Here is a 20,018-nt window from a genome sequence, read left to right as displayed (position 1 = left end):
TCAAGGAAGGATGCTCGGGGTCCAAGCCGCCTGCCTGGTTTTGAGGCGCTCTCTTTCCCCTCACGCGGGGCGCTTCTCGTCTCGCCCCCCGCCTTCCCGCCAAACCTTCCCCCTCCCTCCCCTCCCCGCGCTCTGCTCCTTCTAAGTCGCGCTCGCGCGCCAACTCCGCCTGCGTCTCGCGCGCAGCTCTTTTCTTCCAGCGTAGCGCGCGCGCGAGCTACATGCGTCCCCCCCCCTCCTTTCTCGCAGCTACGCGCAGACGCGCACGCGCAGACACCGGCCGCGCGAGCCGCAACAGCGCTCTTTCGGAGCGCATTCGGTCCGAGGAGGCTGCGAAGTCCCTCGCGGAGAGAGAGAGTGTCTTTGGCGGGGATTATTTCGTTCTCTCTCGCTCGCTTCCTTCCCCACCAGGCGCAACGCCCTCACTGGCCCGGAGAGAACCGAGCGAATAAGAGGGCGGTGTTTTCTTTTCCATTTCGAGGGGAGGAAAGAAGCAGCCGAGACGGTGTGGAAATGCGAATCCTCCGGCGCTGGCTGCTCGCGTCCCTGCCGCTCTTCTTCTTCTGCCTCTGCCGACTCGGTGAGTGTTTGTGGCGCGTGAGGGAGGCAACTTCGCCCGGCGTCGCCTCGCCTCCAGCCTCACGGGCCCGGGGGCGGGAGGTCCCCTCTCTCGAAACGGGGGGGTCTGCCATTCCCCTCGCTCCCAAACTTGAGGAAGACTTCTCGGGATGTGCGCGGAGCCTGAGGTGCAGGGCAGCCATTCCGTCGCGTGTGTGTGGAAGGGAGGGAGAGCCCCTGAGGGAACAGAAGAGGAATAATGAATAAGAAGCACCTGCTGTTTCCCCAGGGTCTCTCATGAGGGAAGCTCGGGTCAGCCTGAGCCAACTCCGAGGGGCCGAGGTCCCTTCAGAAACCCCCCCCATAAAATATTTGAGCTGCTCTCTCCCCCAAATTGATGGGCACCGCCAATCGAATGGGGTGCATGCTCCGATTCTTGCGATCGATTATGTGGGGCGGGGCTTCACCCCTCTTATTTTATTCAGGTTGGCACCCTCCCCTAAATGCCAAGTTCTAGGGGCTGAGGGATCTCCCCCCTTCCAATAAAATATTTGAGGGGGCCGCCCCCCCCCAGTTGATGGGCATTGCCATTGAATGGTGTGCGTGCACCGGATCGATTGTGTGGGACGGGGTTTACCCATAGGCATAGCAAAGGGGGGACAGAGAGGGGCAGCTGCCCCCCCCCGATAATAAAAATGCATAGCAAACTGAGGTTCTGCCTCCCATATCAAAAATCCTGGCTATGTCCAAGGGCTTACCCCCCAATATTTTATTCAAGTTGGCACCCTCCCGTAGAAGCCAACCTCTAGGGGCTAACGGATCTTTGCCCCCCAATAAATATTTGAGGGGCCAATTCAAATGTGGGGCAGGGCTTGCCCATGGGCGTAACCAATGGGGGCATGGAGGGGCAGCTGGCCCCCTATAATAAATAGAAATCAATAAACATTAGCGTTAGCAGTTTGCATTAGCAAACTGAGGTTCTGCTCCCCCCAACAAAAGGCCTGCCCCTCCTAACAAAAATCCTGGCTATGTCCATGGGCCCATAGGAGCCAACTTCTAGGGGCTGAGGGGTCTTCACTCCCCCCCCCCAGTAAAATATTTGAGGAGACTGGGGCCCCCAAAGTTGATGGGCATTGCCATTCAAATGGTGTGCATGCACCACGTAATGTGGTCAACTATGAGGGGCGGGGCGTACCTGAGCTCCCCAAATATTTTATTCAAGTTGGCACCCCTGCACCCTCCTGACCTGCTCCAGGCGGGGTGCCCCTGTTTCTCTCCGGAATTGCCAGCAGACGCATCAATTGGGAGGAAGCTGGGAGGGGGGGCTCCTTCCCCCTTCCTTTTCCCTTAACTGTGAAACCACAAGGGAAAGCCTCGCTTGGTTGCATTGCAGAGCAGGAAGGAAGGGATGCCCCCAAGGCATAAGCTGTGCACAAGGAAGCAGGGAAATGGGGGGCGGGGGGGGGGGAGAGAGATGCTGCTGCTTCAGCCATTTGTTCTCTGCCTAGCCAGGCAGGAGGAAGCGCTCCTGTTGGCATCTGCACATGACATAAGGAAGAGAGAGAGGGAAGGAAGAGAGTCACTGAATGAGAAATTGCCTACAGTCCAAACAATGCGTTGGAAACAGGCATCGACCTGCCTGTGCAATGTGCTCTGTGTTGGATTGCACTGCGTGTTCGGGCAGTTGTCACTGAGTAGCAACCTCAAGCCACGAATGTGAGAGCTGTTGCCATTGACATGAATGACACTTGTGTCCAATGAGGGTGGGGATGGGGGTGTCATAAGTGGGATGCAGTGAGAGCGGGCGAGGGTGGGAATTTCTCGAAGGAATCGTGTCAAATAGATGAGCTAGGCGTGCGAGCAAAACGACTAACTGTCCAATCATGTGTGCATGCACACGAAAGCTCATACCAATAACAAACTTAGTTGGTCTCTAAGGTGCTACTGGAAGGATTTTTTTTAATTTTGTCCAATAAATGTAAAATGAAATGAAATACGCGGCCGGGTTGTATTTGCATGGAACATATAACGATGTCTGTGGTTACATTATTAGCGTTTGCCAAACAGAGGACTAGAGCATATTGCTTCCTGTGCTGTGAGTGAAAGTAAATATTTCCTGCAGTCATTTATACCCATGTCCAGTTTTACAACAGATAAAGTAGATATTAACCTACATTTTTGTCCAATAGGTTCTGCTGCCTTTGGTTCATTAAACCTTTGTAAACTGTAAGGGATCAGTGTCATATACCAGCTATGCAAGAGATGCCATTATATTAAATGTATGATTTATTGCACATATAAAAGTAATCTGAGTTCCCATTTTGAAGACTGCTGGAAGGGCTTAATTTGTAGCTAACTGTGACTGGTTCAACAGAGGTTACATTAAAATGACTTGAGTAATTTAATGCCATTCTTATTGTGACTATTAAGTGTTTGGGGTTGATTCTTTACAAAGAGGTCATTTTAATGAAAATAGTATGTCCTCAACTGTAGGTCAAAATAGGTATAGTAGCAGAAATCCACTAACTGAAGTCAGTGGCAGACTCAACAGTAGATGAACTTCATTTATTTCCTCATAATGAGGAAATTATTGTTTTTTTGTCTGCATCTGTTGCTTGCAACCTTAATACTACAGGAATATTTATTGAGCCTTATTTTTAAAAAGCCTGCTTTTTCTGTAGCTTTATATTATAAATCATCTTAGTTAAAAGACGTAAAACAGAACCTTGAGTTTTGCAGACTTGATGAAACATTTCCTTACTGAAGATCCACAAAGCTTACATTGAAAAACAGAATGCTAATTTGTGATAAGTGAATATGAAACTTGGACATGCTAAAACATACAGCACCAATAAGATCAAGAGTTTTATTCATACATCAGGTGTAACATTAGCTATATACATCTGAAGGCCCCTGATTATTTTTCAAATATGACTCGAGGGACTATAGCAGGTTGTATCATCTCAGGGTTAGTCTGTTGTTGATCCTCTTGAGTGAGAATGACTTGTATACTGAACTATGGGATTGTTCCCATGAATGAATATACTGTACTAAGTACTGGAGTATCATAGTAAATTTGGATGCTCGTTACCTGTTACAGTTTTCTAATCTATTCAATATTTCCACTTTGCCTAACATTTGGTTTTGTATTTTTTTTATTATAAAAAAGTCTAGTTTCAAAATTATTGAGGAAATCTTTGTGTTTGTGCACATGGGGCATACATATAACCTCCTTGAGTCCCATCTGGGGAAAAGGTGTGATATAAATAAATATATAGTAACTACTCGGTGGGGACGTGGGTGGCGCTGTGGTCTAAACTACTGAGCCTAGGACTTGCCGATCGGAAGCTCGGCGGTTCGAATCCCTGCGACGGGGTGAGCTCCCGTTGCTCGGTCCCTGCTCCTGCCAACCTAGCAGTTCGAAAGCATGTCAAAGTCAAGTAGATAAATAGGTACTGCTCCGGCGGGAAGGTAAACGGCATTTCTGTGCGCTGCTCTGGTTCACCAGAAGCGGCTTAGTCAAGGCTGGCCACATGACCAGAAGCTGTACGCCGGCTCCCTTGGCCAGTAAAGCGAGATGAGCGCCGCAACTCCAGAGTTGTCCGTGACTGGACTTAATGGTCAGGGGTCCCTTTGCCTTTAACTACTCGGTAATACTAGCATGAAAAGTGTTTGTCATGATGATGCTGAAGACTGATTTGACTGATCATGATATGTAGACTTAGTTCATGGTGCACTGTTGCAAGTTCATTTGCTTCGTTTCAGTGCAACTTTTTTTCTTCATTTTGCGTTGTGTTGCTTATAATATACTTGTATGAAATATCCTCCTCTTGGGAGCACCATTATTCATATCTTCAGCTGTGCTGCATACATGAATGTGTGGGTGTTTGGCATCCTTACTAGTCTTTTGCCTCTCCCCAGTCTTAAATCTCTGGAAAGTATTGCCTGGTTGCACATTAATGGCCAGCGGTAACTCCTCAACTGAATGATCTTTTGTACTGTCTTTGTTTATTTCTCTCCATTGAGACTGGTTGGGGCCTATTTAGTGAATCTTGACCATATGAGTATAAATGGCAGTGCACAGATTAAACCAGAGGCTGAGCAAAAGGTCAAGAATGATACAAATGATATGATAAGTTTCACCCACAAATACTCTGAGATCAGATTCAGAGGGTTTATATCTACCCCCCCACCCCCCCAAGAAAATTGACAAGTCTCTCCAAATCCACACTCTCCAAATGTACACTGCTGGAGTACAAAGAAAACTACTAACATTTTACATTTGATTGTTGCAAGACATTTGAAAAGCTGAACAAATGAAAACAGTGTGTGGACACTATGTATAAGAAATGAGATAGCATTAAGTTTGCAATTGTTAGTATGTTGCAATAATTTCCATGGAGCAATGTTATTTACTGTTACAATATTTGGATACATTTGCCACATCATATAAATAGTTCATTTTAGAAGCAGTGGTGAGTGGATACAGTGGTACCTCAGGTTACATAAACTTCAGGTTATATATGCTTCAGGTTACAGACTCCGCTAATCCAGAAATAGTACCTCAGGTTAAGAACTTTGCTTCAGGATGAGAACAGCGCGGCGGCAGCAGGAGGCCCCATTAGCTAAAGTGGTGGTTCAGGTTAAGAACATTTTCAGGTTATGAACTGGCCTCCGGAAAGAATTAAGTACTTAACCCGAGGTACCACTGTACTATAATGCAGCCTCTCCCAACCTGGAGCTCTCCTCCAAATGTTGCGAAATCATAGAATCAGAGGTGGACCCTGAGGATCATCTACTAGTTCAACCTAAATATGCAGCTGTCCCATACGGGGATTGAACCTTTAACCTTGGTGTTAGCAGTAGAGCTATCCTTATGTTGCTGTACTACAATCCCCATCACCCTGGCCATGCTGGCTGGAGCTGATGGAAGTCCAGCAACATCTGGAAGGGACAAAGTTGCAGTCATGAACTGATACAATGCCCCCCCCCCCCCCCCGGTTTCCCCTCACAGCATTCTTCAAAGTGCTTGAGTCACTTACAGCCGAATTGGCAACCTAGTTGTGCTAAAGTACAGTATTGAATTTCAGCCTATTTAAGAACTGGTTTTTCCCCCAATAGGCCTGAAAAGGGCTTAAATCTTACTTTGGTTCCCCTGCATTGTCTTTGCATCTGACGTAGTTTCCATTGAATACTGTGGGATTACTGCGAAGTAATTAGTTTGAGAACTGTCATCTTAGCAAGTCTTGTTTTCCTTCTTTCTTGCACTTGTCATTTAAATGGTCAGTTCCCACTGTGGCTGCTCTAATTAGGAATTTAAGGGCGAGAAGGTTCAGCTCTTTTGCTGACAATTTCAATTTATCTTGAAACAGTGTTCTTCAAGTTTTCCTTCGAGGGTTGGACGACTGAGTCGGTTCTAGAAATCGAGTATCACAGCTGAAAGCCTTATTCTTAAAACTTCACGCACCATTTGTGAGCCTTCCCAGTATTGCACCTCTCTTGTCACTGTGCTTATAAACTCATCTCATTAAGACAACTTCTGTTTGAACACACCAGAGGGTTCTGCATAAGGAAACATAAATCAACAGGAAGAAAATCTTTAAAGCGAAAAGTCTTTAAAGCTATAAGCTAAAAGTAAAATGTACTCATTACTGTACAGGCAGCTTTTTCAAAGAAACTTAACTACTAATATATACAGGTCTTTTTAGCCCCCAAAACTTCTGAAGTATTTTTGCGAAGGCACACTGCCCCTGTTTTAACAAAGATTTCAGATAGAAATGAACTTGCTCTGCAGAAAATGTGGGCAAGGAGTATGAATGGGTGAGTTTACAAGTCACCTTCAGAAAATAATTCAGTGAGGCTAATGAGGTTGCTCCAGACAATTAGAATATTGCACCCTAATCACTTGTTTAGTTTCTGATATTGCACCTCTTTGTTTCTGATGTCATGTGGGAGTCAGAATACCTTCACCCACATTTTTTTAAAAAATAATAATCCTAAAGGCAACTTAAATAAGTTTTTTTAAAAAACATATCCCATGGTGAAATCTATATAGAGCAACATCTATGCACAAGGAAGTGTATGGAAGTAACATTTATACACATCCAAGTTGTTCTGCCCATCACATCAACACATCCTTAAATAAAGAAGCAATCAGACTAAATCTGGGGGAATAAAGTAGGATGCCGTAGTTGGGTTTTAGACTGATTTACATCCAGTCCTCCCCTGATTGGGAACAAGCGCATCTACTTAACGTGGCGGCTGTAATCAGCACTTTAAGCTTATCGTGTGGAGGGTCTCTGCAGCATGGGGAGCGTTATTCATGGTCTTCTGGCAGTGGTAATAATGTTAATACAGTTATTTATGCAGCATGTATTCTAAGTGCTCAAAGCACTTTGTGTATATTGTGCCTGATCCAGACTTTGTCATGCTTAGAACAAGTCCATTGAAATGAACTGGCCTTTTCTAGTATTGTTATCCCCATATTACAAATGAAGGCTGTTAGGTTGAGATATTGTAGCTTACCTACGGTCAGCTATGGTTCTTACCTCGTTCTCTTAATCACTATACTTCTATAGTTTTTGAATAAACTGACCTGATGTCTGAGATACCTTTCCCTTGGAAGGGTGATGGAAGTTCCACTCCAAGATCATGAAAACAATCCATATAACATCAATGATCCATTGGATAAACCACTGCAGATGTGATAGCCTCCTTGTGGAGCTGCCATGGAGGCTATTCCTATTGCTTCTGTGTTCAGGCCAATAATATATACAGCCTAAAAGAGATGTAATTCTCATTTCCATGGCAGTTTCTCTTAACCCATATGTGCTTTTTAAGGAACACACTACAGTGGTACCTAGGGTTAAGTACTTAATTCGTTCTGGAGGTCTGTACATAACCTGAAACTGTTCTTAATCTGAAGCACCACTTTAGCTAATGGGGCCTCCTGCTGCTGCCGCGCCGCCGGAGCACAATTTCTGTTCTCATCCTGAAGCAAAGTTCTTAATCTGAAGCACTATTTCTGGATTAGCGGAGTCTGTAACCTAAAGCATATGTAACCCAAGGCACCACTGTACTATAAAACAATCCCAGTCCCACACTACTTACTTTCTAGCAGTTTACTTGACCCTCACTATAGATAAAATGTGACCTCAGGGCTTTGAAACTTTTATTACAAAACAAACTGGTGGCAATGGTCACCACTGGCTCAGTTTTTTTCATAGTATATCTGAAATTCAGAATTCTTTCTGGGCTTTCTAGAACCTGTGGAACAGTGGCAGTGTTGAACACAATGTAATAAGTTAGGTTGTGCAGCAAGATTATCTGGCATTACTGTTAAAGTAGCCATGGCAAGATCACACCATGTTAATAATACAGTGGGGGGCAGGGGGCGGGAAGAGATTGAGTATCACAGAGTCTGGAATATTTTCCAAAATGACAACTATCTTAGCAAAAGTATTGTGATGCTTTAATGATTAATGCATTTATTATAGCACAAGTTTTCATAGACTAGAATCCATCAGATGCATGAAGTGTTACCCTTTGTTGGCAGCTGTAGACAGGAAAAATGTAAACAGGTGAGGTGAGCAGGGAATGCAATGCAGTACAATGCAAACAAACCAGATTGACATTACGTTAAAGCTTAAATGCATTTGAAGTAAGGACAGTAAACATTCACACACCAGTGTTGAAAATGACATATCAATGACATGATTTTTATATTAATTAACATCTGCAATGGAATTTAAAAATCATCTTGGTTCAGGCCACAGGTGATAGAACTGAACTTCATTAGTTGTAATTTGGTGGTTTTGTGCTGGAGTCGTTCTTGGAAATTGAAAAATATGTTATATTGGCATGTACCACTCTGTACATCATCACATATATATTTTTAGAGCTCAACACTTACTGCTGCATGTAAGTGACTATTCCAGTATAATTACCCAGTAATTACCCATAAAGTAGACATTTCCAAACAGTATTCACTAAGTTCATTTCAGCTTTTTCCTGCTTCCTCACGTAGGAAGAATTGCTGTTCAATTTCACAGGAAATTCCATGTGTCTACAGTGTATTATTCTGGAATCCGCCTTCTTTTCATCAATGTACCTTCACACAGTCATTATAATTGATCCCCCTAGCACTTCTTCATGTTCTAACGTCAGGGAGTGATCAGAAGGATATGACAAGAGCAGTGGCAAATGGTTAGGAATCATGGAAGCTGTAGTCCAGGCATAGGCAAACTCAGTCCTCTAGATGTTTTTGGGACTACAACTCCCATCATCCCTAGCTAACAGGACCAGTGGTCAGGGATGATGGGGGTTGTAGTCCCAAAACATCTGGAGGGCCGAGTTTGCCTATGCCTGCTGTAGTCCAATAGCATCAAGAGGGCTATATGTTCCCCTTTACTACAATAAGGCAACAGCAAATGCAGGTGGGTATTAATCTCAATCCAGTTAAGAGCAGCACCAAAAAAAGCACTTATATCTTCAGTACCTCCAACCACCCACATAGTCCATGGCATAAGAATTCACACATATCAACAGTGGCCATGCATCCCATCTCTCACCTGGGCTTTGCCTAGAGTATCCTCAACCCTGGCTTCTCCTTCTCTCAGGGACGCTAAAAGCACCCATGCTACACCTCCCACTTCAAGCTGGGTGTTTTTGGCCAATGTGTTAAATACCCCAATGTGCATGCAGCCTACTCATGCAGAGTGTTTCCATGTAAGATAAGGTCCTGGTAGGCCCAGTCTTCCCCCATTGCAATGCAGGCATTCTATGCATATAGGACTGCTTCGCACACTGGCTAAAATGCACGGCTGGCATGGGGAATTGCCAGAATGCTAGGTGGCAGAGGGGCATAGCCACCAGCGATGAACCCACTCTCCTATGAGGGATGCTGTATGAGCATCTCTATTGTCAGGGCTTTTTTCCAGCCAGAAGTCAGTTCTGGCACCTCTCAGGTGGGTGCCATTGCCATTATAAGAGAACAAGGAAGGCTTTTGTGGTGAGTTCCAGCACCTCTTTTTCTAGAAAAATAGCACTGTGTATTGTGATAAAAAAATTATAGGGTTTTGCATCAGCATAACTAAAGGGTGTCCACATGCCAGCTTTATATATACAACTTCAGTACACGGGTTGTTTGCAATGCCTATCCTGTATCTCGCCTTTAGAGCTTTGCCTTAAGCATGTATGGTACGGATGGTGGACTGTACTTGTTTCCTAAAAAATTAGGACAGGAGAGATACTTGAAAAGGCTGAAACAGGACAGTAGAGAGAAGATACAATTCCCACTGTAGTTGCAAACCTAGGTATGTAATAGCTACAAAAGCTATTAGTATGTGAATTACTGGGAGGTAGACACCTTTAGTACTGTTGCTGTTTAGCAACGAGGCATGGGCAAAAATAGAGCATGAAAAGCAAAGGGGAGGAGATAACAGATGGAGATACAGAGACAGAACAATAAGGGACAGGGAATAAAACAGATGAACTGAGAGAAGAGAGACTACAGAGATAGCGCACAGGTTTTAAAAGGAAGCTAAAGGAGAGTAGCCTACAAAGAAAACACTGAGAGTGGAATTGCTTGCCCAATGGAATGATCTCCTTTCCTCCCCCTGCTTGCTCCTTGGGGAGGGAAGATGCAGGGGGAGGGGGGAAGCCTCACTGCACTAGCAGGAGTTCTTGCACTGGCTTCTTCTAACAGAAATGGGTAGTTGAATCTGGCTCTCAATGACAAAAATGTGTTGCCATGGTTGATATAGCAGTGAAAGTCTTTTTATTTGGTAAAAATGTAGAAGTGGGTGGCAGAGTAATCAGAGTTGAGTGCTGCTGCTGTAGATATTTATGGCTACAGGTGTTGCTGTGACAGTAGCTCCTTTATATCCCGAAACAACCAGAGCAGTGCAGTTTTGCACTGAGCATTTGTTGGTCTTTGTTCTCACAGGTTTTTAATCCCAGCACCCATTCATGTGACCCACTTTGAAATTTATGGGTTACTGATCCCAGACGTTATTAGCAAAATTAAATTCGCATATTTTGTGCATGTGAAGAATTCTGGCTTGGTTGGAGAATTAATAAAACTTCAGTCGTCCATCCAATTAAGTCAGCTCTGTCATAAGGATATCAATGGAACTAAATTGACTTAGAGCCAAACACTTCCATTAAGTGATGTCTAGATAGCTCTGAAAAGTTGTTGCAGCTAAGTAACAACTTTAAATATTTTATCTCCAGAAATGCAGAATGGAGAGAGAAAAAATCACTAGAAAGTTTTTGGAAAATGAAACAAATAGTATCTCCCAAGTATCAACATGCAGCTCTAGTTTTCTTCTTCCAATTGCTTTGTGTACTGAACATTGTATACAAATAAATGCACCCAGATGTATCTTGATGAATAAAGACCTGTTTCTGTGCACACAGTGATAGAATTTCACACACAGTCATTAGTGTATGTAAATTTTCTTGGCAAGTCTTTAGGCGTTTCCTTTAATGTGACTAGCTTTCTGTTGCCTTGAATGTTGTATATCAGCTAATTTCAGTATTCCAGCAGTCAGTGGAAAAGCTTTAATTTGAATTTAATAGGAATGGCTTCCTTCAAGCAATTTAAGTCTTAAGAGGGACATTATTTAGCACAGACTATCCACTGAATCTCTGGAACACTGAAAATTAAAAAGCTTGAAAGCTCATGTTAAATACCAATGCAAGGAAGGCCTCTGGTCATCTTTGCCAGGTTCAGCCTCTTCTTCCCTACTTCTCTTCCAGTGGATATTGACTAGACCTGGAAGCACAGTGCAACACAGGCTATTGTCTGATCCATGTTTTGGCTTAACTCAGTCCGAGTAACCCAAGGCGAGTAATAACAGCTTTCATACCATGGGTGGTATCCATCTAAGTTTTACTCAGAGAAGACCCCTGAAATTAATGAGCATGACTAAGTTAGGACATGCCTTTTTGTGCCTTTGTGAAGGTAGCCATAGGTGTGAAAGGGGAAGATCCATCATTATTATATACTTCACACATAATAGAACTGAAGGGACTACTAAAAATGGTGGAAGGAATAAGTTATATTCTGCCACACTTCTCATGCTGCCTAGGGAGAAGCCTCCAAAACTGAGGATTGGCTAGGATAACAATCCTCACCATATCTTCTTTAACTCTAATTCCCTTTTAACTGTGGCCAAAGGTACCTAGCAGTACTGCTCTGTGAGTTGCTGCAAGGGAGGCTATACATTAAAACTAAAATTCTGAAGATTATGATTGAGTTCTTTCTGCCCAGATCATAATGACCACTCACATTATACAAAGCTTATAACCCACCCACTCTCAGCAGCCAGAAGCCTCATAGCCAGACACTGGAGGGACCTGTCAGGAGTAAATATGGACCAATTGTATCAAATTATATGGGAAACAGCCTTACTAGAAAAGCTAACCAATAAACTGACACTGAGATGGGGACAAATAGAAGAGGACACCTTCATGGCTCCCCTTTTATCACATACACAGCCCAACAAGGCAACAACAAGAATCCACCGACAGCATATGAATCAGTGTGGCTTACCTGACCCAACAAGCCCTCCCCCCATCACAAATGCAAACAAACTCCACTGCAGACAGCCACAGACAACCAACCACACCCTGCCCCCCAATACCTCTTGCAATCAAGGAAATGTAATAAACGAATAGAGAACCTGCCCAGTTGACGTTGACACAGAAGCCCACATGTACACTATACAAAAGAATATAAGCCTCACCACACCATCCCTCCTCTCCCCCCTCTTCTTCCCCAACCTTATACTGTACTCAACACTTCTTCTTCTTCTTCTTTGGCGATCACTAGTAGCCGAGTAAGATTGTCTTCCATAAACACAGTTTTAACAATGAGTCCGTAGGTGACTGTGGAGGCCAATTCTGGACCCACACCTCCTTCCTCAGTGGGGACATTGGTTCCTGGGCGGGAGTTGATCACGATGTGGATTTGCCAAACATGCCTTCCTCTTAGCACGTTTCTCCCTTACATTCTGAGTTTGAGTGTCTTCAAAGTCCATGACACCTTTACTCAACACTAATGCCCCACAACAAATGTAACTGATTTGTAAGAGAGACTGTACAACCTGAAAAAAAGAGACAAGACATGTACTTTGGTAAACCAAGAAAATCTTTAATAAAAATAATTTTTAAAAAGAAAAACCCAGTTACATTAATATAGTAGGTCCTGAAAACACATACTTCAGCTGCTTTAGCAGGAACTAGGCTCTCCTAGCCACCGAGGCCACCTGAGCTTCAAGCTCCTTGAATCCAAAATTGCCTCCAAGAAGTAAACTTGCTCCTTCCAGGATAGTAAAGCCCTGTCCCAAACAGGCCATCTTCTTTCCTCCCAGAAGGACCAGAGAGACTAGGTTCAGATTAAGTTCACTGGCTGACCTTGAGCTAGACACTATATCTCAGCCTACCACATCTCACAAGGTTGCTGTGAGAATAAAGGGTGAGAGAATGAGAGGCATTTAGCCACCCAGAGTTCCCGGGAGAAAGCGTGGGATAAAATATAACAAATATATAAATATCTATTCATAGCCTTTCCTAGAGTTTGTTATGCCACCATATTGGGACTGAAGCGGCTGTTAACGTTTCCCTCCCAGTTTGTCATGAACAACTTCATTTATTTCTGTAGGGGTTTTAGCATCCCCTGTTAAATGTCTGTTTTATCACTGTGGGGGTTATGTAATAAGGAATATTTATCAAGTGTTTTCAGGTGAAAAAGATTAATCTGGGCACTTCAGGCAGCCTCACTGAAGTCTATTGGAGTAATCTGGAATAAAAATGTAATATATAATTCATAAACCATGAACATCTGTAACCTGTTTCAAAGAAGCATGTGGCTCCTGAAACTTTTAAGAGCTGCAAGCACATATTGTCATATTGTACTGATACTGCAACAACAACAGCAACTGAGGGAAACAATAATTTTCACATTAAGTCATCAATTGTTCTGTAAAATTGTTTACTGCACCACTGCGTCACCATTTTCCGTGAGAGTTTTCAGCGTTTGGCATCTGTTGGTTAAGGCAAGAGAGCAAACTTCAGTAGTCAGCAACTGAATACAAAATGGACTCAAAAGTTGTCATTCAAGTGTTCATACAAATAAGTTTAGCTTAGGAACTATTCTCTTTCTTCATTCACGGCCAGTAGGTCTATACAAAAAGATTTTGGGTGCTTCTGCTGCTGCTATTTAATTCTCAGTGCTTCTGTGCCTTTTCTGAATCATGCTGTCTGCTGTGGGATTTTTTTTTGTAGGAATCTTGCAGAGAAATGTTCCTACCATGAGCAGTCTTTATTATCTGCACAGAGGGAGCTCCAGCTTTCCCCTTCATGGCAACGTGACTACAGTGAACAATCTGCTGGAGGTTTTTCTGACTCACGGTGTCATCTCCTAGAGCGCAAGCCTCAGAGGAAACATGGGGATGGGAAAGATAAATTTATACATCCCTATGTCCCCATGTGAATGTGTGTGCAAATGTGCTAAATGTCCCCCAAATATTCAAATGTTTACAATAGCTATACAAATGCGGTCGGTCGATTTTGTACCTGTTGTATTTCTCAAAGTGGGATGGTGTGGTGTAGAACACTATCCCACTTCTTTTCAGGTGGATCTAAAATTATCCCATTTCCCCCCAGTTATTGTAAAACTCTCCTGGGATTGATTGATTGCATATACACCCTGCCATTCCTCCCAAAGGAGGCCAGGGCAGCAGATAACAAGCAATAAAACAGTAAAAGCTTCTTTTAATAATTCCAATACAGATGCAGACTGCATCTCAACTTAAAGGGCTGGTTGGAAGAGGAATACCTTCAGAAGGGTTTAATATTTAAGGGGAGGGAAATCCAAAAAGTGGATGCCATGACACTAAAGGCCTGGTTCCTATATTGTGTGGAACAGACGTCCTGATAAGATGATATCTGTAGGCGGCCTTCCTCGCCTGCAGAGCATAGCCATCAACTGGGTTTGTAAGGGGTGAATGATCTTCCCAGTATCCTGCTCCCAAGTTGTATATGGCTTTATAAACCACAACCTGCTGTGTCTGACAGCTTTACAAGCAACTCTGGTTTGGGCAAGGCTAGAGAATAGAAATAAGCCCCATGGTAGCATGGTTCTTTTCATTGTGGATGCACTAATTCAAGCTTGTTAGCAAATAGTTTACCTAGCTATAAAGGTGGTGAGTTGATAACAGACTAAACAAAGTCTGTGCTAATTTGAAATGAAGCCATCCACACCCACCCCACCTACCCCTCAAGCACTGGTTTAGTAAGGCAGGGCTGTCTGGCATGATTCAGTAATGAAAAAAAATAGATTCTTGTGTAATCACGACAGATGTGGAACTGGGTTCTTTCTGTTATTTATTCATTTAGGCTGAGGTGACCTAATTGATGATTACCAAAATCTGGGCCTTATTTTGCTTTTGGGGCCTCAATGCCACCTAGTATATCTCCTGTCATCATAGGAGCCAACTTCTAGAGTCTTGCCCCCCAATAAACTATTTGAGGGGGCTGCTCCGCAAAAGTTGATGGGCATTGTCATTCAAATGGTGTGTGTGCCATAATCTATCACATCCATCATGTGATAGATTATGTGGGGTAGAGCTTACCTGCACTCCGCCAATATTCAAGTTGGCCTTCACCGCTGCCTGTGATTATATGGTAACAATGAAAAGGAGTAAACCATTTATTGCTGTGATTCAAATTACCTCTTACTAGTGATGAAGCACTATTAAGAACTGGACAGGATGTGGCACAGAGAATCTAGGTGGATAGGGGAAAACAGTTGGGAGTTTGTAACGTTTGACCTGGACTTTTATTACAGACATTGGCAGGGGGTCATGCTTATTGTAGTGTTGAGAAAGGAAAGGAACAAGGTCTTCAATGCCTTGATGTACTTACAGTCTTTCTGTTTGATCTGGAAGTAGATGCTTGGAATGAGGTTTGTTGAATTGGAAGAAGAAGAACTCACAGAAAAGAAGGGGGAAAGATACTTTTAAGTGCCAAGTATTGCTTATAAAACTCAACTGACATTCTCTTTAAGGATGAGTTTTCAACACAATCTTCAAATTGCTCATAAAACAAATTCGGCTAGGCTAGTATAAGCAATGTACCAAATTCTTTGCACATTGGCTGGGGAATATATGTGATTTATTGCCTACTGCATTGATGGATTCAGTAAATCATTAGCTATGGGTATTATGTCACACATAGGCAAGTGTGTTCCATGTGTAACTCTGTCACGTTCATATTTGTTCAAAATGACAGATGCAAGCCCTGAGGAAATGAAGCATGCTTGATTTTATACTTTGGTCAAATCAAGTTTCTGTTCCTGCAAAATAATCTATAAAAGCTATCCTCAACTTGGTGTAAGGGGGTTTAACAGCTATTTTAAAACCCTACCTTAATCTAGTCCTAGAATTATGTATAGGGCTAGATTTGAGAGCCAGCTGTTAGGATTAATCCTAAGAACCTGAGATGTTCTTCAAAGTTCTGCAAGCTTCCTTCTTCCTGAAATGCTCTGCTTTCATTAGTTTTTGGCATGACTTGTTATAATTTTACATTCCTCTGTATCATGCATATATGATTTCTAAATAAGCTGATTTTCTGTTCATTCAAGATACATGGCTTCCTGGAAAACTGTTCAGCTCTCAGGGAAAGCCTCAGGAGATAGCATGAGGAACGGAGTGTGTTGTTATGTGTCAGAAACAGGGCTAATCATCCAAAGGAATAAGCGTATGTTGCCCTCTTAAAAGTCTTACTTATGTAACTATGACACTAATTCACTGCTTTTTTATTGGCTGATGTTTATAGCTATTGTGTCCCAGCTGGACTTCCATGAGGCATTGACTGTGCTGCAGGCCAGAACAATGAATCCTAATGTTCACATGATGCAGCAGCTGCAGCACGTGAACCAGAGCAAGTAAAAAAGTTCAGTTCTCTATATGTCAAGCCACCTCCACTTTGCTGTGAGAGATGGGATGTTATCACATACAGTAGTTGGGTGTTCAGATGCACATCCTCCAACATTTCTCTGATTAAAATAGGGACTTCCTATTCAATAATAATAATAATATTTATACTCCACCCATCTAACTGGGTTGCCCCAGCCACTCTAGAAAGCTTCCAACATGTATAAAAGGTAAAGGTAAAGGGACCCCTGACCATTAGGTCTAGTCATGGCTGACTCTGGGGTTGCTGCACTCATCTCGCTTTATTGGCCGAGGGAGCCGGCGTACAGCTTCCGGGTCATGTGGCCAGCATGACAAAGCTGTTTCTGGCGAACCGGAGCAGCGCATGGAAACGCCATTTACCTTCCCGCCAGAGCGGTACCTATTTATCTACTTGCACTTTGACATGCTTTCGAACTGCTAGCTTGGCAGAAATCCAACATGTATAAAAAATATTAAAACATTAAACTTCCCTATGCAGGGCTAAATTCAGATGTCTTCTAAAGGTTATATAGTTGCTTATCTCCTTGGCTTGGGGGGCTGCATAACTCCACACCCTCCAACTCTCTGCACCCTCTCAAATGAAAACAGGGACATCCTAAGGAAAAGCGGGTCATTCTGGGATCAAATCAGGAACCAGGTTGACACTTGGAGTATCTTCAGATGCGGTACGTGCTGTATATTTAATAGCTGAGTAGAAAGGAGGATTTTGGGAGGTGTAACTTTTCTCAAGGCCACAGCGCTGTGACATGGCAGGAAGCACTTGACTATAGTTCCTGTCATACAAAACGATTGACTATCATGGTCCCTTCGAGCTCCATGATTCTACGATTCTATTTAAAAGTCAACAGCCACATCATAAAATGCAATATTTATGGTCTTCGTACTGCACACTGTTATATGCAATGATTGTTCCAGCTAAGGTCAACTTTTCAGAACATATTGTGGGGAAATCACAAGACTCTGCACAGTGTTCTGTGGCCCACCAGCCCCCTCTAGGCTTTTGCACAGAACCCTGCCTTGGACCCCTTTACTAGAGTACCCTGAGTTTTATCCTGGATTTCGGGGGTGGGGCAACTACCTAGATACCCAACCCCCCCCCCAGCTTTAGACTAAGGATTCAATCCAATGCCTTTTTCTGCCAAAAGTTGTGGCAGTTGCAACAAAGAAGGCAACCCCCGCCCCCCAGACAGGCCCAATGCATCTGCAGGCAAATTCCTTCCTGGCTATGAATATGGCGACTGAATAATTCCACAGCAAGGCCATACATATGAGCTGCCTGCCTACCTCTGTGCAGCCACAACACAGAGAAGGGGCAGGCAGAACAACTGTGCTGTGTGCTAGAAGCACAACTGGCTATATGCCCCGCTGGTGGATCCCACAGAAGCCTGGCCCTACCGCGTCCACCACCAGATCATCACCCACCCACCAAACCCCAATTGGCTCAATAAAGTTTTACATTTTGTCAGGCAATCTTGTCAGTCCCTGCAGCCAGCCGAGGCCAATGCTGATGACCAACCACACAGGTGTGCGGCACCGTCTCACACCCAGGATTGAGGAGGCCCAGCAAGCATTGTGTGTGTGTTGTCATGTGCCTGGTGCATGTCACACGTGTGATGTCATATGTGTGCTGCAAGGCACATATGCACTGTCACATCATCAGGAGGAGACCATGCGTGGAGCGGCTTCAGTGGCCGGTGGCTCCTCTCTCACACTCGGGAGGATCCCCAGTGCCACATTTAGCCTCCTCTGCCCCCCCCCCACATTGAGGGTTCATTGCACCCTGCCAACAGATATTGACGCAAGTTGATTACTTCTCCCTCATTTCCTCGCAAGCTCCGCCAGTGTCTGAATTACAGTGAGTGGTTTTTACATGCCAACTTGGTCACTGTATCCCAAATGTCTGGAATATTATACTAGAAACTTTAAAGCCTAGAATGTGGCTAGAATGGTGACTAGAATGTGGTGAAATGCAAGCTTGTGATAATTGCAACAGAAAGTTTTAAATACAGAGAATGACATGGGAAGTCCACCACACAGAGACTTTTTCCTTATTAAAAAATGTTGATATATATACTTCAGGGATGAAACAAGCTTTTCTAACATGAAGATGCAAATAAAACTTTTAAAGAACAGTGTGAACAATGACCCTTGTTAGCTGCTTTTTGAGTATCTGGGACTTAAAAGTGGGGGAAATATTTTGTAAATAACTAAAAAAGGCCAGTCAAGGATTATAGAGACATCTAAGAGTCACATCTTGACAGAATCTTATAAGTGGAAGCCCAGTGGATATAAGCTGGTTAATTTCATATTTTCTTTGGCCTCAGGGTCCTGTTTCACTCACTTTTTTAAAGCCTAAAAGGACTATAAGTCATCTTTTAATTTAGATTTATTAATTGCCACGTGAAATATTTTTCTCCTCCAAAGAAGCCATTAGGTTGCACTGTATAATGACACTTAATAATGAAACAATAATCTTAAAAATTCAGCTTGCATGCCTGATTTTTTCCATTACATTATTATAAGCTCCATCTATTGATTATATTTCAATAACCTTATAGTCATTTCCTGCTCTACCATAGGAACTGCCACCCCCTTTCTTTTCTTGTTGGAAATTACTTTGAATGAAAGGTACATTGTTCAAAACATTGCATTGCTTCATAAAACTAAACCAATGACTTAATGAAGTCAGCTTCATAATATCAGGCATGCAAATCTAATTCTATCTTGATCCATCTTTTATTATGAATTTAGTAGCACCTTTGTTTTCTGCAGACAAGGTAAGAATAGGCTTTGCATTGCCGAGATTGAAAACAAGGCCTGTCCAGTGCTTGAATCTAAATGTTTGCCCATATATTTTTCACCTGCAATATTGTTTCAGTCACTATGTAACTCAGTGTTTTGTGCTATTGCATCACTGTGTATATTGCCAATATGCCTCATTCAGGGAATTTATGCAGTTGCTTAGCTGGTCCTAACAATCTGAGTGAACTGAGTACTTGTTGTCAATTGCTAGCACTTATTTATGGAATAAATATCACAGAGGGTAGAAACAGTTTTGTGAACATCTATACGTAGGCTAGATGACTTTGCAGCTGTGGGTGACAATGCCAAAACGTACGTTAAAAATTACAGTGGTACCTCGGGTTACAAACACCTCAGGTTACAAACACTTTGGGTTACAGATTCCGTTAACCCAGAAGTAGTACCTCAGGTTAAGAACTTTACCTCAGGATGAGAACAGAAATTGCATGGCAGCCGCGCTGTGGCAGTGGGAGGCCCCATTAGCTAAAGTGGTATCTCAGGCTAAGAACGGTTTCAGGTTAAGAACAGACCTCCAGAATGAATTAAGTTGGGTTACCCCAGGCACTCTGGGCAGCTTCCAACACATATAAAAATAAAAATAAAAATCTTTTTACAAGGGTTTGAGATTTCCTTCCAGTCTCTCTTGGGTCCTTAAGCGAATACTTTGGGTCCAGA

General features: G+C 43.2%; 1 protein-coding gene across 6 annotated transcripts in view; it reads left to right on the top strand.

Annotated features, from left to right (window-relative positions):
* Positions 1-255: 255 nt before the first annotated feature.
* Positions 256-20,018, top strand: part of PTPRZ1 (protein tyrosine phosphatase receptor type Z1) — a 105,753-nt gene continuing 85,990 nt past the window's right edge. For 2 of the 6 annotated variants that reach the window (XM_083574272.1, XM_083574270.1), the window contains exon 1: positions 256-580. In XM_083574272.1, the coding sequence (XP_083430398.1) occupies positions 514-580 (67 nt within the window). In that variant the 5' untranslated portion in view covers positions 256-513. The remainder of the gene's footprint in view (positions 581-20,018) is intronic. The other 4 variants (XM_083574271.1, XM_083574269.1, XM_083574274.1 and 1 more) reach the window with 3 other exon arrangements.

Source organism: Podarcis filfolensis (assembly GCF_964270895.1).
Source record: "Podarcis filfolensis genome assembly, chromosome: 10".
Classification (NCBI taxonomy): Eukaryota; Metazoa; Chordata; class Lepidosauria; order Squamata; family Lacertidae; genus Podarcis; species Podarcis filfolensis.
The sequence above is the reverse complement of the archived record's forward strand: the minus strand, read 5'-3'. Positions and strand labels throughout refer to the sequence as shown.